The 22,178-nt window shown below is 53.6% G+C and overlaps 3 protein-coding genes across 5 annotated transcripts; 2 read left to right on the top strand and 1 right to left on the bottom strand.

The window, feature by feature from the left end:
• Positions 1-284: 284 nt before the first annotated feature.
• C1H19orf85 (chromosome 1 C19orf85 homolog) lies at positions 285-7,122 on the bottom strand. Its single transcript, XM_075941714.1, has 2 exons — positions 6,779-7,122; positions 285-1,256 (listed from the first exon to the last, which is right to left on the bottom strand). Exons 1-2 carry the CDS (start codon positions 6,949-6,951, stop codon positions 755-757), a joined length of 675 nt encoding a protein of 224 aa, XP_075797829.1. The 5' UTR covers positions 6,952-7,122; the 3' UTR covers positions 285-754.
• Positions 7,123-12,965: 5,843 nt separating this feature from the next.
• Positions 12,966-19,044, top strand: Znf628 (zinc finger protein 628). Its single transcript, XM_075941672.1, has 2 exons — positions 12,966-13,165; positions 15,938-19,044. Exon 2 carries the CDS (start codon positions 15,943-15,945, stop codon positions 19,042-19,044), a length of 3,102 nt encoding a protein of 1,033 aa, XP_075797787.1. The 5' UTR covers positions 12,966-13,165; positions 15,938-15,942.
• Positions 19,045-19,785: 741 nt separating this feature from the next.
• On the top strand, positions 19,786-22,124 carry Nat14 (N-acetyltransferase 14 (putative)). Of its 3 annotated transcripts, none has more exons than XM_075941684.1 (3): positions 19,786-19,923; positions 20,477-20,603; positions 21,139-22,124. In XM_075941684.1, the coding sequence occupies exons 2-3, from the start codon at positions 20,532-20,534 to the stop codon at positions 21,685-21,687; spliced, it is 621 nt and encodes a 206-aa protein (XP_075797799.1). In that variant the 5' UTR covers positions 19,786-19,923; positions 20,477-20,531; the 3' UTR covers positions 21,688-22,124. The 3 variants fall into 3 exon arrangements, with proteins under 3 accessions (XP_075797799.1, XP_075797816.1, XP_075797807.1); XM_075941701.1 differs by lacking the exon at positions 19,786-19,923 and adding an exon at positions 19,930-20,184 and having other exon boundaries at positions 20,480-20,603; XM_075941692.1 differs by lacking the exon at positions 19,786-19,923 and adding an exon at positions 19,930-20,184.
• The last annotated feature ends 54 nt before the right edge of the window (positions 22,125-22,178 follow it).

Below are 22,178 nucleotides of genomic sequence, written 5' to 3'. Positions count from 1 at the left end.
TGGTCTACAGAGTGAGTTCCAGGATAGACTCCAAACTTACACAGAGAAACTCTGTCTCAGAATCACCTCCCCGCCCCAAGATCCCCAAATAAAAACTAAGTCCAAATTCTCCCCAGCTCAGAGCCCCCAGTCACACTGGCCTGCCGTAGTCCCCAGAGTCCCACCTCAGTGGCTTTGCTGTTCCTGCTCCTGGATCCCGCGCCTTCCTACAACTTGCTTCCGCTCAGCGGCGGAGACCACACCCTGACCGGCCGATGTCCAGGAGCCAATCAGTCAGCCGCACATTTTATTTATATCCCAGCAGCCATTCTGATCAGAAGTTCGCATTTCATCTGGCTGTGGAAGCTCTCTGAGGGTTCTCATGTATTCTCTCTCACCCCCCACATCCTGTTTGAGCGCCACAAGGTGGGGCTCTTGTCCACCTTTGTCTACTGCAGGGTCATAACACCAAGAATTGGGGGACTATTGAGAGAGCAGACACCAGGGAGAGAAGAGTGGGGGAGGGAAGAGGAGGCAACCTGTGCTGGGAAGGGAGAAAGGAAAATTCATAGGCAGGGAGTGAACAGAGGGGCCCTGGGCCCAGGAGCAGAGCTCCTGGTGGTACCCAGTGAGTGTCTGGGATTGGTTTGTTTTACAGGTTTGTGGGTTCTGGGGCTGGAACCCTGGGATGCTTGCACATTGGACACACAGTCTACCAGCTGAGTTGTACATCTCAAAAGGGGAGATTGGGTTGGGCCTGTGTCTCAAATAGGTTTCAAAGGGTCCCCCAGCCATCCAGAATTCCTCTAGGATCCAAGGCACAAGGTGCCTCCCAACTGTCTACCCAACCCCAGCCTAGAGCTGTAGGCTCTGGACTTTCCCCATGGGCATTCTGGGGAGGGGGCAGAGGACTGGAGAACCTTGGAGCCTGCACTGGGGTTGGGTCTCTCTGGTTTCCTGGGCCTGGAGCAGGAGAGATGAGTTCAGACGCCTCTTGGGGTATCTGGCAGAAGTCTTCAGTAGCCACCAGGGGACATGCAGGAGTGAGCAGAATGTCATCAAAGAGGTCAAGGGTCGAGGTGTCCAGAGCAGCTAGACTTAGGCTGGGGCCGTCATTGTGGGACACTTCCACAGGGGCCTCAGCACAGGCCACCCCCAGGAAGGGGGATGGAGGCGGTGGAGGTGGTCTTCTGGGTGGTGGTCTCTGGGGAGGCGCTTTTTGAGACCGGATGGACAGGGCCAGGTGCTGGGTGGCGGCTTCAATCTTGGCAAACTGCCTGGGGTGGGTGGGGGAAAGAGAGAGAGGGAGAGAGAATTTCAGCTTTGCCTGCAAAAGACCTTTCTTCTAGTTACCCCGGCTTTACCCAGAGATACTCTTCCTTCTTTTCACCCCCCCCCCTTCTTTTTCCTCCAGGCTCATTTCCTGGCCCCTGCCTTCGTTTTCTTGAGTCTGGCAAGTCAATATGTCTTCTCAGGAAGGTTTTGATTGCTGTGGGGTTGTGCACTGCACATCTTGACGGTGAAGATTTATTATCGCCCTATTCCAATATATAAAAACGAACTGTCTGGGGGGAAGAGCGCCTTTCCAATCAATAACCGCAAAGGGAGCGTGGGCCGGCGCGTGCCACCGTGTGGAGTGCATCCTACAGTGCGGCCCACTCCCTGTGTCTCCTGACAGAAGCTAAGACACTGGTGTCTCCTGGCACTTCCAGCCCTCAGCATCACATGGGTGGCTTCATAAACAACTGGGGCGGAACTGTGCCCCCAAATTCTTTTGTTTCTATAAATTAAATTTTATGTAACTTAAACACCTATTTTGTGTGTATGTTCCCTCCACCTCCTTCCTGCCCCTCTCTCCACACCACACACGAAGGTCAAAGGAGGGTTACAGGGGTGGCGAGCCACCTGGCATGTGCTGAGAGCTGCACCCAGCCCCTGGAAGAGCAGGAGGGTGTTTAACCAGAGCCATCTCTCCAATCCTGTTCTTCATAGTTGACTCAAGAAGTCAGGCTTGGCTGCAAGTGTCTCCACGCTGAGCTGTCTAGCTGGCCTCTGGTGGCTGACCTGTATATATGTGTATTCTGTGAGTGTCGGTCCAGACGGGAAAGCTAGAAACGGACCGTGAGAGGAGAAATGCGGCTCTAAGGAAGGATGCTGAGGAAGGTAGCAACAGCTGAGATGCAGAAGGAGCAGGACGGTGGACGACTGTGGGTGGATGAGGCTAGCACAAACTGAGTGTGTGTAAAAATGCCACTGATGGGGCTGGAGAGCCGGCTCAGGGGCTCACAGCGCAGGCTGCTCTGCTAGAGGACCTGGCTTCCATCCCCAGCACAACCGTCACTGATGGGGCTGGAGAGCCGGCTCGGGCTCACAGCGCAGGCTGCTCTGCTAGAGGACCTGGCTTCCATCCCCAGCACAACCGTCACAGATGGGGCTGGAGAGCCGGCTCGGGCTCACAGCGCAGGCTGCTCTGCTAGAGGACCTAGGTTCCATCCCCAGCACAACCGTCACAGATGGGGCTGGAGAGCCGGCTCGGGCTCACAGCGCAGGCTGCTCTGCTAGAGGACCTGGCTTCCATCCCCAGCACAACCGTCACTGATGGGGCTGGAGAGCCGGCTCAGGGGCTCACAGCGCAGGCTGCTCTGCTAGAGGACCTGGCTTCCATCCCCAGCACAACCGTCACTGATGGGGCTGGAGAGCCGGCTCGGGCTCACAGCGCAGGCTGCTCTGCTAGAGGACCTGGCTTCCATCCCCAGCACAACCGTCACTGATGGGGCTGGAGAGCCGGCTCAGGGGCTCACAGCGCAGGCTGCTCTGCTAGAGGACCTGGCTTCCATCCCCAGCACAGCTATTACATGGAGGTTCACAGGCATTGGTAACCCCAGCCCCAAGGGAGATGACGCCCTCTTTTGGCCTCTGAGGACACTACATGGTGTGTGGTGCACAGACACACAAGCAGCAAAACACATAAAAAATAAAGCTTTAAAACCCCACAAGGAAACCAGTCACTTTGTATACTAATTTAATTTGTATACTATTTTTTGAAATTAAATTTTAAAAGAGAGGGCAATAGCCACACCTGTAATAAAGAGTCTACACACAAGACCAACTGATTCACACATTAGGATGTTGCAGACTCGAGACAAACCATTCCATGCTAGCTTGATTATGTTAATAACCATTCATAGCAGGTGCTGTGGCTCATGCCTGCAGTCCCAGCATTGGAAAACATGGAGGCAGAAGGGTCAAGCATCCAGTGTCATCCTTGCTCACATATTGAATTTGGAGATAGCCTGGGCTATATGGGATCCCACGTCAACAAAGTAAGAATTCCAGAGACAGAAAAGAGAGGGAGGAAGAAAGGGAGGATATTAAATAATAATTCAAAATCAGATGGGCACGGTGCTACACATATGTAATCTCAGTCTTCTGGGAGGCTAAAGCAGGAGATTTGGTGGGTGTTTGAGATCAGTCTGGTTCCCATAACAAGTACCAGCACAAAGAAATACTCTATCTCAAAATAACAGCAACAACAACAGCACACACACACACACACACACACACACACACACACAAATTTGAGGATAATTCCTCCCTTAGGGTTGGGAATATAACTCAGTTGGAGTGCTTTCCTAGCATGCACAAATCCCTGGGCACCGAATACGCTGAGTGTAGTGGCTGACCAGTGGAGGCAGGAGGATCAGAAGCACACTCGTTGTCAGTGAGTGCTAACTCACTACGAATCAATAGCCAGGTGCTTATTAGAGCACTTGGTACACGTAAGCGTCATATGCAGCTGTCATCACTACCATCACCTTCATTATATCCAGCATTATTATTGCCACCATAATCGTCCTCATTGTCGCCATCATACCTTCACCATCTTGATTATCATAACCATCATCACTGTCATTACAACTGTCACCATCAGTACCATTGTTGTTATCATCACCTTCTTATCATCCCCATCACCACCATCATCACCACCATCACCTTCCTGATTATCAGTACCATGACCATTATGTCATTACAGCTGCTACCAACACCACCATCACCTTCAGCAACATCACCACCACCACCCTATCTTCAGCACCAGCGCGTTTACCCTGGCTCTGCCTGCCGTTCAGAGCTGAGTGTGCCCCCCCCACTTCTCCAAGTCTTTGTGCAAACTCAGCGAGTCTTCCCTGACCCCCTCCTTTAGAACGGCCACACTCGCTCCTAGCCCATTCCTCCTCCATAGCGTTTGCCGCCTTCTAATGCAGCCTAATTTTTAAAGTCCAAGTAAAAACTTAGGTAACATAAAATTCACTGTTTTGCTTGTTTTGAGACAGGGTCTGTGCGTAGCCCAGGCCGGACTTGAAATCCTTGTGTAGAAGAGGATGACCCTGAATTCCTGATTTTTTCTCGACATTGAACTGGTGTGGTGGTGTACGCTGGTGACTCCAGAAGTTTGAAGCAGAAGGATCAGGATCAGGAGTTCAAGGTCACCCTTTGCTATATAATTGAGTTTGAGGCCAGCCAGGGACACACAAGACCCTTTGTCAAAAAAGGGGGGCGCAGTTAATCCACGGTGGCCCTGCCTCCACCTCCTGGGTGCTGTGATCACAGGCTGCTGACCATGCGTGGTTTCACACTGTGGTGAGGACGCAGCCTGAGCTTCATTCATGCTAAGCAAGCATGGCACAAGGCTGGCACGAAATAGCTTCAGCTTTGTATTATTGTACCGTGAAGTTCGATAGCGGGATACATTGTTAACAAATGCGCTTAGGTGAAACATCGTTTCTACCCACACTTCTTGCTTTATGTTATTTTGCTAATTGACTTTTTATAGTTTTTATCCTATGGAAAAGACACCATACAGAAAGCAAATCTGAGTGGGTTTTTTTTATTTGAGTACAAATAAAGCAGAAGAGACAATTTAAAACATCAACAATGAGTTTTGCCCAGGAAATTCTAAGGAACAAACAGGTCCAAAATGACTCAAGAAAATGGGTTTGCAGGGTGCGGTGGCACACACCTTTGATCCCAGCACTCGGGAGGCAGAGACAGGTGCATCTCTGGAGTTCAAGGCCAGCCTGGTCTACAGAGTGAGCTTCAGGACAGTCAGGGCTACACAGAGACACCCTGTCTCAAAAAGGGGATGGAGGGCTGGAAAGATGTCTCGGCAGTTAAGAGCACTGCCTGCTCTTCTGGAGGTCCTGAGTTCAATTTTAATCTACCACATGGTGGCTCACAACCATCTGTAATGAGATCTGGTGCCCTCTTCTGGAATGCAGGAGTACATGTAGGCAGAACACTGTATACATAAATAAAATCTTTGAAAAATGTTTAAAATGCTTGAAAACGTGGCAGTCAGCTGTAGAGCACATGTGAGTGTAGTTGCCCGTGGAGGCCAGAAGAGGGCTCCAGATCTCCAGTGCAGGTGACGGGAACTGAGCGTGTGTCCCGCGGAAAAGCCTCTGAGCTCACTCTGTACCCCTTCAAGATTGACCTTTACACTACAGGAATGATAATAATAATAAACCCTCGTTTTTCTTTGCCAAAAATGTGTTAATCGTTATAGTTTCTATTTTGTTCTATTTTGAATAAAAGGATGTGGTTTTTACGCATACACAGCACACACCAAGTTAAAAATAAATGTTAAAATACCATACATAACAATATTTCTCAACCTTCCTAATGCTGTGACCCTTTAATATAGTTCCTCATGTTGTGGTGACCCCTAATCATGCATTTATTTTCGTTGCTTCTTCATAACTGTAATTTTGCTATTGTTATGAATCATAATGCAAATATCTTATATGTAGGGTAACTGGCCCCTGTGAAAGGGTCATTCGGATCCCAAAGGGATCAAGACCCACAGGTTGAGAACCTTGAAAAAGAGTCAGGCAGTCACCTGACCTCTGGACAGGTGACTATGGCAGATGAAGCAGAACCTCACAACCCAATTCGTTCTGCTTTTCAAAACTGGATGTTTGATGGATGGACCTACTTGTAATGATTTAAAATACATAGTTCAAAACTGGAGTTCTTTTCCTACCAACCTAGTAACACACACACACACACACACACACACACACACACGCACTTTCCCATCAGCCCTCCCTCCACACCTGCTTTCTTGACACAAGATCTCACTTAGTCCAGGATAGCCTTGAACTTCATGTATAGACCAGGCTGGCATGGAACTAGCAGCAATCCTCCTGCCTCGGCCTCTGGAGTGCTAGTGTTGGGGTTATAGGCACGTGCCACCACATTAGACCAGTGTTCACTATCTTCTACAAGCAATGTCTCTAATTAGTTCCAGGACTTTCATCCCCTCCAAAGGGGACCTCTTACCTGTAACCACTGCCTCCCTGCCAGTGTGTGCCTGGCAGCTTTGTGGGGTCTTCATGGCATCCGACTGGACGGCTGAGGTGCATTCTCCTGAATCGCCTTTTCAAGGTACGTCCACACGGTGGCGCCATACCCTCTCGTTTATTTACTTCACTTGCGAGGTAACCTAACCTGGCTGCAAACTCAGCCATCCTCCTGCCTCGGTCTCAGGAGGGTTAGGATTACAGTCGTGTGCCACAATGCTTGGCTTATCATATACTTATTTATTCAGGCCATTTCTTACCTTTTACCACCCCACAGGGACTCAGTGCAGGCTGGAGATTTCCTTGACCCTGCTCAGTGATGAGTGTTGACTGAAGCGCACAGAAGAAGGTGCTTGGCAAACGCACGCTTAATGGTGCTAAATCCAGCCTAGGGGCCTCCCGGGGCCCACCCGGTGCCTCCCCTCCAGAGCCCTCCTCACCTGCAGATCTGGTTGTGTAGAAACCTCCGGTGGTTGGGCTTGCGCTTGGGGGGCCGGGTACGCCTGGGCTGCAGGGCGCGCAGGATGTGGGCTGAAGCCCCGCTCACAAAAGCGCACAACTCTCGGGGCCCTGGTTCAGAGAGCCCAGGGGCCGCAGGGAATCCAGGGTGCATGGCCGGTTGCTCTGCAGTCACAACGCAGAACAGAAATCAAACCCCCAAACCGGGATGGGACAGGAGGAGCATCCGGACTCAAGTCTGGCACTTTAGAATGAGAAGCTACCCTGGCAGATAGGGTGAGCCTCCCGCTGTGCCTGTCCCAACGCAGATGCTGGACTCCAATGTCTGCAGGTGAGGGGCTGTTATAGGAAGGCGGGGGCAGGGTGGAAAGGGCGCTGCGCATCTCCTATGTGCCCAATTAACACATAGTTGGGCCTAGGATATAAAACAGGGGCGCGAGGGTGCGCAGGCAGAGAAAAGCTCTCAGAGGTAGCCAATTAAGGGGACAAAAGCCTCTTTAGCAAGGCCAAGGCAGGCGCAGAGTCAAACACAGCGATTAATGTCGAGGGCCTTTAGGAGACTTGGGGAGGGGTTTGCCGGTGGCTGGAAGAAGAGTCCAGTCTCTGAGAGGGGTGCTAGCACCTCTAGGCCCAAGTCAAGAACTCCACATCGGTCCTCCACCCCAGGCTCACCCCATCCCGGGGTCTACTTCTTTGTCCTGAGGTCAGAATCATGAAGAAGAAATTGAGGCCTCTGGTCTCTGGGATGCAGGAGGAACAGAGTTCCAGGACTATATAGAGAATCTCTCTCTCTCTCTTCTCCCCACCCCCGTGTGTGTGTGTTATCATCTAGTGAGACACACACAGGGCAGGCAAGTTGCCAAGCAGAGGAGGAGGGTGGAGATGATCAGATGACCATGGGGGTCAGCCACAGGACAGCAGGTAGTCACCCGGCAGGGATGAGATCTGTAGAAAAAAGACCAAGGAAGCCCAAAGCCATGATTAAGGAGTTTAAGTGCATGCTCAGGCTCTGCCAGAGTCTGATGGAAAAAGAAGAAAAAGATATAAATGGTTAAACTTTTCCAAGAACGGTACACAGATCTAGTTGAAGCTCCTGGTGGCTCCTGGGACTTCAGCAGTGGGTGAGAACTCAGGGATGGAAAGTATATTATCCTAAGGTGAACCTGCCTTCCTAGACCTTAAGGGAGGGGACAATGGCTTGTCTGTCTTCAGATACAGTCCATTCTTTACAGATCTTGATGGATGGGGGAAGGCTGGGGAGTTGCTGGGAGTGTGCTCTCAGGTCTCTGGGGAGTAGGATGAAAGGTTCATAGTCCAAGGGCCAGCCAGGGGTAGCTAGGACAGTGCTCTTGTTAGCCCAGCTCCAGAAGCTGCCTTGGATTCCTTGCTCTTAGGAGCCATGAGAAACATCCTCCACAGCTGGCGGGAGCACACACAGCTTGCAGCTTGGGTATGCTCCACCAGGGGGCGCTAATGTTCATGCTGCTATTAGGAGGTCCCACTCAGTTTCAGGCCCCCTTTCCTCCTGTCCCATTTTGTATGAGAATCTCCCAGGCTGGGGACCGGCTTCATGGAGTGTCTGTTGAAGTCCTGTACATTCACATGTACTACTGAGAATTCACCAGGCCCTCTTTCGCTGTCCCAAGTCCTCACTGTAAGCACTGCAGTTCCGACAGAAAGGTATCCTGTTAGTCGGGAGCCAAAGAATACCACAAAAGCACGGTAAGTGTAGCATCTTACAGCCCTGCCCCAGGGACAGGTTTTCCCAAGGCAAATATAACAACTCTGCTTAACCCAGCGAAAGTGTCTGTGCTCTGCTCGGCTAACTAAGGGAAAACAGAACTCAGGTCCCCCGGAGTGTCACAACTCCACTCCTCCGCTTCCGCAGAGACAATGCTACAGTTCCGCTCCACTCCAATGGGCGCCAGGCAAAGTTGTTATAGCTGGGCTCTGCTCTGGATGCCACAACAAACCTCACCCGAGAGAAGAGATTTATCGGAAAGGAAGAATTCAGGCCGGGCGGTGGTGGCTCACACCTTTAATCCCAGCACTCGGGAGGCAGAGGCAAGGGGATGAAAAAAAAAAAAAGAATTCAGTTTTGGTCCCAGTCTGAGACTTTTCCACCTCATGAGGTGGACCTGAGCAGAGTCCCTCATCCACCTCTCCTCTGTCAACCCTCTGTCCTGATGGCAAGATTTCTGCTTCATGAAAAAGTCTGCGAGACATTCTGAAGGATACAGAAGAAAGTGACTGACAAACTGCCAATATAGGCGGACCTGTCTTTGAAATTTCCTGCTTCATGGAAAAGTCTGCTGGATACTATGGGCCTGTAGGCTCAAGATGGATGCCTCAATGGTACAGAAAAACTTTGGGTGACTGTCCAGGTCGTGAGATGTCTCTGTCAATTCTAGAGTTTTGGAAGTTGCTTCCAATAAACTTATTGTTTACTTAGGTAATATTATACCCTTCTGGAGTCTTTGATGGAGTTGAAGAATTTATAACTATAGTTATAGTTTTCCTTAGTTATAATAAAAGATAAAATAGATATAAATATTGTAACTGCAATTCTTGCTCGATAACTGTTTTGTTATATGTAATTTTACTGTGCTAAAGTTAAAACCTTCCTTTTTATGTAAACAGAAAAGGGGAGGTGATGTGGGATTTCCCTCTGTATGCTGTGATTACCATTAATGAATAAAGAAACTGCTTTGGACCTATAGCAGGGCAGAACTTAGGTAGGTAGGGAAAACTAAACTGAATGTTGGGAGAAAGGAGGTGGAGTCAAGAGAGAAGCCTTGTAGCCCTGCTGGAGATAGACGCTGGGAACTTTACCCAATAAGCCACTGCAACGTGGCAGTACAGAGATTAATAGAAATGGGTTAAATTAATATGTAAGAGTTAGCCAATAAGAAGCTAGAGCTAATGGGCCAAGCAGTGATTTAATTTAATGCAGTTTCTGTGTGGTTATTTCAGATCTGAGCTGCCAAGTGACCAGAATGACCAAGTGGCCTTCCCAAAACAAACTGGGGCCCAGTGAAACAAGCAACCTCCTCCAACACTATCCCCCACCCCTTCCACACTCAGAAGCCTCATTTGTATTTCCAAGTCCACTATTTAAGCAGGAGGCATAGCCACCCCTCCCCTCCCACTGGGCAGGCCTCAGGGTGGTCTCCTGGGATTCAGAGATGAGGGAAAGAATGCTTCCCCCCTCAGGTCAGGGTCTGGAGTTCAGTAAGAGGGGGTTCTGGCCTTGGAAGAGGCCCAGCAGCCCACTGTCTGGGACTGGCTTCTTAATGATCTTCTGGTCTGGGTCAGAAGTTAAGAATCGCCCATCTCACCAGGCAGTGGTGGCACACGCCTTTAATCCCAGCACTCAGGAGGCAGATAAAGGCGGATCTCTGAGTTCGAGGCCAGCCTGGTCTACAAAGTAAGTTCCAGGACAGCCAGGGCTGTTACACAGAGAAACCCTGTCTTGAAAACCAAGCAAACAAACAAACAAAAAGAATTATTAGGTTATGGGGGCTTGCACTAAGGTGGGAGAGAAAAGCCCAGAAGACTAGACGATGTGAGCAGGGCAGGCTCTTCCTAGGAAGAGCTGGCATGAACAACGCATGGCGTGAAGGTTAAGTGGTGTGGAAGCCTGAGGATGTTGGAGACAGCACGAGTGTAGACCTTTGGGTAAAGAAAGTGGCCGGGGAGGAGCGAGCTTAGACTGAGGCCACATGATATCACGTGTCCCATGCTGCCAGTGGAGGCACAGGATCTAATGTCTGCCCTGTTCGGTTTGGGTTTTGCTTTGGTCCGCTCTCTTTCTGTGATCTTTCCAGCCCTCTAATTTGGAACAGGGGTGCTTACTCTGCCCTTGTATATCAGAATCATGGAACTTGCTTTTTGATTTTTCAGGGGTTCACAGCTAAGGGACTGCCTTGAATCTTGGGAGATACTTAAAAATATATCTTTTTTTTTTTTTTGTTTTTTTTCGAGACAGGGTTTCTCTGTGGCTTTTTGGAGCCTGTCCTGGAACTAGCTCTGTAGACCAGGCTGGTCTCGAACTCACAGAGACCCGCCTGCTTCTGCCTCCCGAGTGCAGGGATTAAAGGCGTGCGCCACCATCGCCTGGCTAAATATATCTATTTTTGTGTGCATGGGTGCTTTGCTTCCATTTATGTCTGTGCCCACATGCCTGGTGTCTCTGGAGGCCAGAAGAGGGCAACTGGTTCCTTGGAACTGGAGTTACAGACAGTGTGAGCCATCATGTGGGTGCTGGGAATCAAAGCAGATTCTCTGGAGCAGTAAGTACCTAGTGCTCTGAAACACCAAGCCACCTCTCCAGTCCTCTTAATATTTTTTTTTTAAATTAATGATCATCCTCATGGCTCAATGGGTAAAGGTGCTTGTCCCTAAGTCTAAAACCTGAGTTCAGTCCCTGAGATGATGAAAGGCAAGAACTGTACTAATAAAAGTGGTTTTCTGGCTGCCAAGCTTATCATGGTATACGTGCGTACACACACACTCTAAAGAAATAAAAGAAAAAAATTAAATTACATTTATCTCCTTATTCCATTTGTGTGCACATGCGTGTGTATGCCACACAACATGGGCTCAAGTCAGAGGGCTATTTGTGGGAGCCGGTTTTCTCCTTCCACCCGATGGCTGTGATTAGACCCGCAATGTTGTCTCACCGGCCCTCTGCGTGTTGTTCTTTTAGTTAAGAAGGCTAATGCAGGGCTGGAGAGATGGCTCGGCAGGTAAGAGCAATAGCTGCTTTACAGAGTAGGGGTTTCAGTTCCTTGTGACCACACCAGACAGCTCGCAACTGCCTGTTGCTCTAGCTCCCGAGAATCTGACACTCTTTTGGCTTCCTCAGACACCAGGCCCACATGTGGTACACAGACATATATGTAGGCACTCGCACATACACAGAAAATAAAAATAGATTTAAAAACAAACAAATCTTAAAGAATCTGTTCCCCTTGCCCAGGAATTAAGAGAGAGTTCTTTCTTAGCAACTCCTTGAGATGTAACCTGAGAGTCAATAAGAAATGGCCTTGTGGCTAATGCTAAGGCAGCTAGGAGCCTGTCCTTACACCTGAGTGTATCTTATCCCCCGACTCTCCCTTGGGAAGCTCATGTCTGCATTGGATGTTGTCTTTCTTCTGAGTTTCTTCCTTTCCTTTCTTTTTTTTCTTTCTGTTCTTCCTTTTCTTTTTCAAGATAGGGTTTCTCTGTGCAACCCTGACTGTTCTGGAACTTGCTTTGTAAACCAGGCTGGCCTTGTGTGGAGCTATGTTTGTCCCCTTGCTACTGACAAGAGGACCCTGGTTATCACAGATGTCTCCAGTAAGAGCTAGGCAGAGGTGGGTTAGTGATAAACGTATCTTTTGAATAAACATAGAGAAAAGCCTGTAGAAGTCCACTGCGGTGGTGAACCCTGTAATCCCAGCACTTGAGAGATAGAGGCAGGAGGATTAGGAAATCAAGTCCAGCGTGGAGCTGGTGGTGTGTGGGTGTGAGCTTCGCAGTCCCAGAGTGTTTGGCTTGAGGCATTGGCTTTGAACTAGTGGATTTCTGGAGCGTTTTAAGGAACTGGTGCTGTGATTAAGTGTGTGTGCACACCTAGGGCAGTTCCACTGGTAACTAGCGGACATAGACGGGAGTTCCGGGTGACCACACTACAATGCACAAGAAGCTCCCATGAAAAACCACCAAGCAAAGCCCAAACTCATCTCACGCTTGTAATCCCAGCTCTGGGGAGGTGGAGGCGTGAGGATCATGAATTCAAGGCCAGTCTGGGCTGCATACTGGGCAACCTACATGAACCCGTGGCCTCACAAAATACATAAATAAATAAAACAAAATAATCTGTCCCAAGTCATCCTTGCCCTGACTGAGAAAGCCTGCGTGATCCACACCGTGGATGCCAGCGAGCAGGAGGAAAAAGGCAGGTTTGCAGGGGGGACTTCAAACTCCCCGCGAGACCCAGGCCATGCAGGAAGGTGGCATGCCTCAGTTTCCCCCGTCCGAGGAACTCCTCTCCAGGAGGACGGAATCCACACCGAGACCTACACACGCCTCACTCCAGGACCCCAGGAATCACGCAGCACCGGGAGCACCCCAGTGGGGGGTGGGGTCGGGCTGGGAGCGGCGTGTTGCGTCATGACGCACGGCGGCGGCGGCGGGGTTTGTGTGCGCGAGAGGCCGCCGATAAAGGTTGAGTGCCTCGCGCTGGGGGCCGTGGGGAGGGAGCGCGCCCCCGCCCCCTCCCGGGCCGCGGCTCCCACAGCGCTGTGCCGGGCCCCGCTTCCCGTCAGCCCCCGCGGGAAGGCCCTGGGGTTCTCCTTGATCCCCCTCCCAGACCGGGGCCACAGGTGAGAGACCGGAGGGCGCGGTGGGGGAAGGGCCGGAGGGCGGAGTCGTTTGGGCAACGGCGAGCGGGAAACCGGAAGGGGTATCTTAAAGGGAAGGTGGCTACTTCGCCTCCGATATTTAATCTGTTTCGATCGGCCCCGCCCTCTTAAAGGAGAAGGGCACTGGGTTTAGCTATGCATTTTTGCAAAGCTTCCTGTCTCCCCGCCCCCTTTCTCTTAAAAGAGGGTGACAGTTTCCCAGACATTGAAGGAAAAATTTTGTAATCCTGCTGGTCCCTAGAATATCTGAACAAAGATAGAGATGGGCATTTAACCTTTATTATTTTTTTCCAGTCAAGTCTCATGTAGCTCAGGATGTCCTCAGACTCACTGTATAGCGGAGGATGACATTAAATTTATGATCCTCCTGCCTCCCTCCACCTTCTACGTGTTGGGATTACAGGTCTGTGCTACCAGGCCTGGTTTTTTCTGCTGTACTGGGAATAGAATCCGGAGCTTCATGCATGGCAGTCACTAACAACCGAGCTACATCCCAGGCCCCAAGAGCATCGAAGCCCAGCCTTTCAAAGGGGACTCTTACTGCTAAGATGGGTTCCTGTTTCTTTGGGCATCCCGTGTTAAAAGATGCGGCCTGACCTCTCAAAGGCACTTGGGAGCTTAACCTCATTGGTGGCTTACTTGGCAAAAGAGACACCCATCCTTTAAAAAAGCAATCTTTTCATAGCCTGTTGCTCGTCCTTTAAATGCAGAGATCCTCCATAGCTTGTCTAAAGGGAATGCCTAGTCTTGGTCCACTTGGACTGTATTTACTGAGCACGCACTCAGCTGGTGCTCTGCTAGGTGCTGGGATGCAACCGTGAACGAGAAAGGGCTCCCTGTTTACATGGTGCGAGCATTAGACAGAGTAAAAGTGGCAGCAAGAAGGCTTGGGGAGGGGACACTGTAGCAGTGATGGAGGGTTTACTAGGGCAGGGTCAAACTGGTACCGTTTTTGTTGCCAGTGGCGTCCATCAGGTTGACAGGTCAGGAATCCTGCCAAACACCCAACAATGTATGAGCCGGCCTCTCTGAATCTCTGTGCTGCTGAGGTTGGGACATCCTGACTGGGTGGCACTTAGCTGACGGGCCCCGTGAGGAACCGAGCAAACCGAGTTTGCAGAGAGAGCAAGGGAGTGCTGAAGGGACTTGAGGAGCGTGGTCTGAGGAGGCATCTCTGAGGTGATTTTAGTGCAGATGTGTGACAGGGTGAATCGTGGGTGGTGGAAAGAAGGCGTACTAGGCGGGAACCCCAAGATGGGGGTCACTCTTCCTGCCTGCTTGAGGCTAGAGGGACAGGAGGCCAGCAAGAGGGGGGAGAAGGCCACCAGTCTTGAACATCCAGCAGGCTGCTGTAAGAGGTTTGTCCTCTGTTCTCATACAGGCGTGACTGCTACCTAGGCTGGCCTCTCCCCCACTCCCTGTGTTATCCTCCTAGTGTGTGCAGTGCTGGGTTCAAGCCTAGGGGTTTGTGTGTGTTGGAGAGGCACTCCATCAGCTGAGCTACATCTCAGCCCTACTTGTAAATATTTGATAAGAGGGCATAGAAGGTAAAAACAACCCGGAGTTAGATTTTGGTTAAGCACGAGGTGTTTTAGTCACAGTGCAGCAAGCATGGGGAGCAAAGGAGAGTCTTCAGGAGCTGTAGTTTTGGGGTCCTTTATTTATAGATTGTGGAATCCTAAGAGAAGGGGCAAGGGCTTCCACTCTAACTCAACCTCCAGGTTTAGAAGGATCCAGCCCAGAGGCTGAGATGGTGACAGGGAGGAGCATCAGCCTCCTAAAGCTAGGAAGATGTGCCCTAGGAAAATCTGAGCAGCAAGGGCTGGGGACGACAGGTGACTGAAGCACTCCCAGAGGGAAGAGCAGGTTGAGGGGCTGGAGGGAACTGAAGCAAGGGTGTCACTTCTTTGTGTGTGCTGCTGAAAACCTGGAGGATTCCAAGGGAGGTCAGAGGCCGTGGCACAGGGCAGCATGTGGGGAATCCTACAGTTCCTCAGCCTTGTGTTGCTGCTGTTTCGGCCTGGATCTTTGTGGGGTTCATCCTGTGCATTGTAGGCTGTGGGGAAGCATCTCTGTCCCCTGCACTTGGTAGACAAGCAACAGTGAGTGTCTCCAGGCATCACAGGCTGCCCCGAGTGGGAAGAGCACTGGTGGAGCACGGGATGTATGTTCTGACACCTTTTCTCTTCCCTGTCACTGCGGTGAATGATAGTGCAGTGTGAGCTGAGAAGCATGGGGAGTGTCCAGAATGTGCACGAGTGTAGGAACAGTGAAACAGGCAGGCCAAAGCCGGGTTGTACCAGGGAGTGAGTGCACGGAGGCCAGGTGACACCGGAAGTGGTGGCATGATGGGAGGAGGCCATGGTAGTGATGGCGTGATGGAAGATTTGGGGGACCCGAGAGAGAGGGGAGGGGCAGTGGGAGGGAGAGGTTCTGGTCACTGAGTTAAACTGTTTAGGGTGATGGGGGGACAACTGTTGAGGTGGGGAAAGGTAGGGGCAAGTCTTCAAACCAGAGCAGGAAGCCAAGCCAGAGGCTTCTAAGGGCCGTGCTCTATCTGGAGACCACCATCCCGGGTACTCCATTATTTCTCGTAGTCTGTGTGTGATACTGTGTGTTAAGCCTAGGCTGTTGGAAGCTCTAACCCTAAGGAAGAACCCCTACAGTGTGGGTGACACAGGGAGAGGTGATGAGGGCCAGTGCTAGCCGCTCTGATCAGACTCCTCCCACCAGGTGTGATGGCCAGCTCCCACGTGGACATGGCGCCAGCTTCCACCACCGAGGGAACCGAGGAAAAGCCAGGTCCCACTGCCCCAGCACCCACCCCCGCTGCTCAGTATGAGTGCGGGGAGTGTGGTAAGTCCTTCCGGTGGTCATCTCGGCTCCTGCACCATCAGCGCACGCACACGGGCGAACGGCCTTATAAGTGCCCGGACTGCCCCAAAGCCTTCAAGGGTTCTTCAGCCCTCCTCTACCATCAGCGGGGCCACACAGGCGAGCGGCCGTATCAGTGCCCAGACTGTCCCAAAGCCTTCAAGCGCTCCTCCCTGCTGCAGATCCACCGCAGTGTTCACACGGGCCTGCGAGCCTTCACCTGTGGCCAGTGTGGCCTGGCCTTCAAGTGGTCATCCCACTACCAGTACCACCTGCGACAGCATACTGGCGAGCGGCCCTACCCATGCCCAGACTGCCCCAAGGCTTTCAAGAACTCGTCCAGCTTGCGGCGCCACCGGCATGTGCACACCGGGGAACGCCCTTACACCTGTGGCATTTGCGGCAAGAGCTTCACACAGAGTACCAATCTGCGCCAGCACCAGCGGGTACACACAGGGGAGCGTCCATTTCGCTGTCAGCTCTGCTCCAAGACCTTCACACACTCCTCCAACTTGCTGTTGCACCACCGCACCCACAGTCCCGCCCCTGGCTCCATCCCTACCCCTGCGGGGGAGACCAGCAGAGCCAGCACCAAGGTCCTGGTCTCTGATGCCTACCTACAGCCCCGCAGCCCACCTGCACCCCAAGTCCCGTCCCCTCCACCCCCACCCGTGGTCCCTGAGCTCTTTCTGGCAGCTGCGGAGACCACTGTGGAGCTGGTGTACCGCTGTGACGGCTGCGAGCAGGGCTTCAGCAGCGAGGAGCTGCTCTTGGAGCACCAGCCCTGTCCGGGTCCCGCCGTGGCCGCCCAGCCCCAAGATGAGCCTGCCGAACTGCCCCAGGCCGATCCCCCTCTGCCACAGCCCCCGCCTGTCACTGCGGAGTCCCCGAACTTTGCTTGCCTTCCTTGCGGGAAGTCCTTCCGGACCGTGGCTGGCCTGTCCCGCCACCAGCACAGCCATGGCTCAGCCAGTGGGCAGGCCTTTCGCTGCGGCAGCTGTGATGGCGCCTTCCCACAGCTGGCCAGCCTTTTGGCTCACCAGCAGTGCCATGTGGAGGAGGCGGCCGCTGGACGCCCGCCCCCTCAGGCTGAGGCTGCTGAGGTCACCTGTCCCCAGGAGCCTCTAGCCCCAGCCACTCCTGCTCCACCTCCACCCCCGCCTGCCCCTGTTTCTGCAGAGCGGCCATACAAATGCGCCGAGTGTGGCAAGGCTTTCAAGGGTTCTTCCGGGCTGCGTTACCACTTGCGGGACCACACCGGCGAGCGGCCCTACCAGTGCGGGGAGTGCGGCAAAGCCTTTAAGCGTTCCTCTCTGCTGGCCATCCACCAGCGCGTGCACACGGGCCTTCGAGCCTTCACCTGTGGTCAGTGTGGCCTCACCTTCAAGTGGTCGTCCCACTACCAGTACCACCTGCGACTGCACTCAGGTGAGCGGCCCTATGCCTGCAGCGAGTGTGGCAAAGCCTTCCGGAACACATCGTGCCTGCGGCGCCACCTACACGTGCACACTGGCGAGCGGCCGCACTCCTGTAGCGTGTGTGGCAAGAGCTTTGCACAGACCTCCAATCTGCGGCAGCACCAACGCGTGCACACGGGCGAGCGACCCTTCCGCTGCCCACTCTGCTCCAAGACCTTCACCCACTCTTCCAACCTGTTGCTGCACCAGCGCACCCATTCTGCCGAGCGCCCTTTTGCCTGCCCCATTTGCGGCCGTGGCTTTGTCATGGCTGCCTATCTGCAGCGGCATCTGAGGACGCACACCCCAGCCACAGCAGCCTTGGGCACCACCGGCCCTACTGCTCCACAGCCCCCTGCCCCATTGGCCGCAGCTCCAGCTCCACTGGCTGCCCAAGATGTTCATGTCCTTCCCCACCTACAGGCCACACTTTCACTTGAAGTAGCTGGGACCACAGCTCAGGCTACACCCCCAGGCCAAGTCGTCCCCAACTCCCAGACATTTCTCCTGGTACAGACTGCCCAGGGCCTTCAACTGATCCCTAGCAGTGTCCATCCCCCGACCCCTCCACCACCGCCTCCACCCCCCAAACTCATTCTGCTGCCTCCTGCCAATACTGGGGGTATGGGCAATGGTGCTGCCAGACAGGGCCCTCGGGCTGTGGGGAAAACTGGACAGGGGACAGGGGTAATGTGGTTTCCAGGCCCAAGTGGTCTGGGGATGCAGGGAGGGGGTAATGCGGGGGCTAGCGGGGGAGGCCAGAGCCTCATTGTTCTGCAGAATGTAGGGAGTGGAGAGACAGGGTCACAGGAAGTGAGTGGGGTTCACCTTCAGCCAGCACAGGAAGTGGCCACGGTCCAACTCCAGCCTGCACAAGAAGTGACCACGGTCCAGCTGCAACCAGCACAGGAAGTGACCACGGTCCAGCTCCAGCCCCTGACAGGCCAAGTCTCCAGTTCCAACGGCGGGGCTGTGGCTACGGACACTCCAAACCTGCTGGTGGTTCAGAGTGGGGCTGCTGAAGAGTTGCTCACCGGCCCTGGGCCTGGGGAGGTGGGGGACAGCGAAGCCAATGCCAGTGTAGTTCAGGATGTCCTGTTTGAAACGCTGCAGACAGATGAAGGGTTGCAGAGCGTGCTGGTGCTGAGTGGGGCGGATGGCGAGCAGACCAGGCTCTGTGTGCAGGAGGTGGAAACCCTTTCCCCTGGGCTGACAGAGCCACCCGCCACTGCCCCAGCAGGACAGAAACTCCTTATCATTCGGAGCGCTCCCGCTACCGACCTGCTGGAGAGCGGCAGTGCTGCAGGAGGCACCGCGACACTGCAGCTCCTGGCCCCACCAACACCTGGCCCAGTCTCTGCCCCTGTCGGGGTGCCCGTAGCTCCCACCTCCCAGATGGTACAAGTGGTCCCTGCAGTGGCCGGCCCGGGGGTCATGGCTCCCCAGAGCTTGCCCTCTATCCAGATTGTACAGACGCTGCCCGCAGTCCAGTTGGTGCACACATTTTGAAGAGACCCACTAGTACCTCCGTCTGCCACAAAGCCCCTCCACACACACACACACACACACACACACACACACACACACACACACACACACACACACCCCTCCTCCCTGCCGCACTAACTGTTCTCCTCAGCTGGGCTGGGGTCAGCCGAGTCAAGAGGGCCGCTGGCTGGGCTTGCTAATAAAGACAGAGTCTCTTCTTGGTTTCGTTTTCATGGGGAAGAGGATAGCCATGGGCATAGCTTCTGCCTAGGACCTGGAAGTCTTCATTCTTGCCCCCGGCTCTGAGATGACGTGCTTTGTACTCGGAGGCTAACTGCTACTCCAGGGTGCAGCTCAGTTCCCCCATCCTTTAAATTTTTAATGAAGAGTTTTATTGTGTGTGTGTGTGTGTGTGTGCGGGGGGGGGGGTTACACCTGTGGAGGTCAGAGACTTTGTGGGCGTCTGCCATGTGGATTTTCTTTTGGCAAGCTCTCTTACTCCCCTGAACTATTTCTCTGGTCCTTTCCCATCCTCTAGTGTGTGTGTGTCCATCCGTCCGTTCGCGCAGGTGCGTGTCACTGTGGTCACTAGAGTAGGGAGGATCAGGGATCAATTCCAGATTCTTCACTGCTTTCGTGTAAGTCAGTCTCACCTTCACCTTACCGGAAAGGTAGGTAGAGGGCTATTACTGGTCCAAACGATACCCAGACGCGGTGGCATTGAGATAAAGGTGCTTGCGGATGGGGATGCTCTGTACTGCTCCCACTCCTACCCGGAAGACCCAGGCGCCAATGAGACTAGGTTTGCAAGCAAAGCCTCCTCCTCCTGATGCTTAGGTCGCTTAGCAACGAAGGACCGGCTAGAAAGGAGCTGTGCTAACCCTCCACAGGCAGGCCCGGGTAAGAAACCCTCTCTGTCCCCCACCCCCTTCCTCTTTCCCTATGGTTCTCCCACCGGCCTCCAGCAGGTCACTGCTCTTGCCTCGCCCTCGCAATTCCCTCATTACTCCCAACCCCTGCCCGGTGGTGGGGGAAACTTGGCAACAGTTGCTAAGGCGCCGGCCCCGCCTCCGGTCGGGAGTGTGAACGTCACTTCCGCCGGTGACCCTTTCCTGACCCTGCTCCCCCTTGCTGTCAAGGGATTCGAGCAACCCCGTGGAGGTGCTTGCAGGGCCCTGTTACTGCTCGCCGCATGGGGACCACTGCAGGAGATGGGCTCCTGGAGAGTGGGGAGGGAATGAGTTTACAGATGGCTGAATGCTTTCCCCGGAGTGGGGGATGATTCGGGGAGACTTTGAGCCCCACTGGGTATAGGGGCGCCTGACCTGCCTCTGTGGCAGCCCTCTTTGGCGGTGCTCCAGCGTCCTTAGTGATCTGGGAAATGCTGCAGTCCATTCCTCCCAGGGCTCTGAGGAGTCAGGTGCCCACCTAACACAGACCTACTTGTTTTCAGCAGGTGCACGACGCCAGTTCCCTTCTGGGGAGGGGGCGGCGGCCCGGGGGCTGCCATGGCCTCCAACCACCTGTCAGTGCGGGAAATGAGGGAAGATGAGAAGCCCCTGGTGCTGGAGATGCTGAAGGTGAGAGGCCGGCAGGGGCACCAGTGAGCATGCGCAGCTCCTCAGGGACGTTCATTCAAAGTGGGTTCCACCTGCCCCGCCCACCTGCCTGCGCTCTCAGGGACCTCCAAAGGGGGAATATCTTTGCCTTGACTGTTTTCAAATGGTCCCTTATCTCTAGTTCCTTCTTACACCTCAGCTGCTATTTTTCAAAAAAGCAGCTGGAAGGGTGTGGGGGCTGGATGATCAGGCCTCCTGACCGCCAGTCAGCCTCACTTATCAGCCCCAAAACGACAGATGTTCTCATCTCCCAGACCCTCCTGCGAAGAGCCCACGGCCTCACTTTCTCTATCCTGTTAAGTCTTGTCTGGTGTTTTACCCTAGCATGCCCTCCATACTCATTGGCTCCAGGCCCTGGTTCATTCATTCACTCAGCCCTTCACACCCAGTGGGTCAGGCTGGAACTACCCCAACAGCTGTCGTCTCTTCCCACATGGGAACCCTTCCTCGGGCAGTCCAATGTGATGAGTGGCTGAGCCCCTACTCCCACCCACAGGCTGGTGTAAAAGACACGGAAAACCGTGTGGCCCTCCACGCTCTGACACGTCCACCAGCCCTTCTCCTCCTGGCTGCAGCCAGCAGCGGCTTGCGCTTCGTCCTGGCCTCCTTCGCCCTGGCCCTCCTGCTGCCGGTGTTTCTGGCCGTGGCTGCCGTGAAGTTGGGCCTGCGAGCCCGATGGGGCTCTCTGCCTCCGCCAGGCGGTCTGGGGGGACCCTGGGTGGCTGTCCGCGGCTCAGGCGATGTGTGTGGGGTCCTGGCTCTGGCCCCTGGTGCCAATGTGAGGGACGGAGCCCGAGTCACCCGCCTCTCGGTCTCTCGGTGGCACCGTCGCAGGGGCGTAGGCAGGAGACTGCTGGCCTTTGCTGAGTCCCGAGCTCAAGCCTGGGCTGGGAGTGTGGGGGAGCCTCGTGCCCGGCTCGTGGTCCCAGTGGCTGTGGCTGCTTTGGGGGTGGCAGGGTTATTGGAGGCCTGTGGTTACCAGGCAGAGGGAGGTTGGGGCTGCATGGGCTATATGCTGGTTAGAGAATTCAGCAAGGATCTGTGATTATAGACCATGCCCACTGGGGAGATGGGCATGAAACCGGCACCTAAAGAGCACCTACTGTGTGCCAGGCACTTTCCATCCCTTCCCTCGGTGAAGAACTGAGGTTGCTGGATGCACATGGCCCGCAGTGGACCTGCCAGGTGCAGTAGGGTCTCTTCTTGGTAGACCCCAGGGACCGCTAGCGGTCACCCTGTCCACTCTTTGCCCCCTAGTCTGTATACACTGAACAAACAAACAAACCTCTGGTTCTACAAAACCCCTGTTGTGTGTGTTTTAGGTCTCAAAGGATATTTGGGGAGAGTAAGAGGCAGAGTTAAGAGTCTGTGACAGGGAACCCCCAAAGGGGACAGATCTTCTGGAATGGGTGGAGCTGGGAGCACTGAGTTTCCAAGCCCATCTGTTTTTTTACAGTTTGTTAATAAAGCCGGAGACTTCTGCGTGTCTGTCTCCTCTCTGATGCCTTTTCCAGCTGCTCCCTCCGAACCCCCTGC

The sequence above is a fragment of the Microtus pennsylvanicus genome, chromosome 1 (genome assembly GCF_037038515.1).
Source record: "Microtus pennsylvanicus isolate mMicPen1 chromosome 1, mMicPen1.hap1, whole genome shotgun sequence".
In the NCBI taxonomy this organism is placed as follows: domain Eukaryota; kingdom Metazoa; phylum Chordata; class Mammalia; order Rodentia; family Cricetidae; genus Microtus; species Microtus pennsylvanicus.
This window is presented reverse-complemented; position numbering and strand designations above follow the sequence as displayed.

Bases quoted from the DNA above. Each gene is read 5' to 3' on its own strand.
- C1H19orf85 (XM_075941714.1), bottom strand. From the start codon at position 6,951: ATGCACCCTGGATTCCCTGCGGCCCCTGGGCTCTCTGAACCAGGGCCC. The intron at 1,257-6,778 runs GTGAGGAGGGCT...CACCCACCCCAG, and splicing joins CTACACAACCAGATCTGCAG to GCAGTTTGCCAAGATTGAAG.
- Znf628 (XM_075941672.1), top strand. From the start codon at position 15,943: ATGGCCAGCTCCCACGTGGACATGGCGCCAGCTTCCACCACCGAGGGA.
- Nat14 (XM_075941684.1), top strand. From the start codon at position 20,532: ATGGCCTCCAACCACCTGTCAGTGCGGGAAATGAGGGAAGATGAGAAG. The intron at 20,604-21,138 runs GTGAGAGGCCGG...TCCCACCCACAG, and splicing joins TGGTGCTGGAGATGCTGAAG to GCTGGTGTAAAAGACACGGA.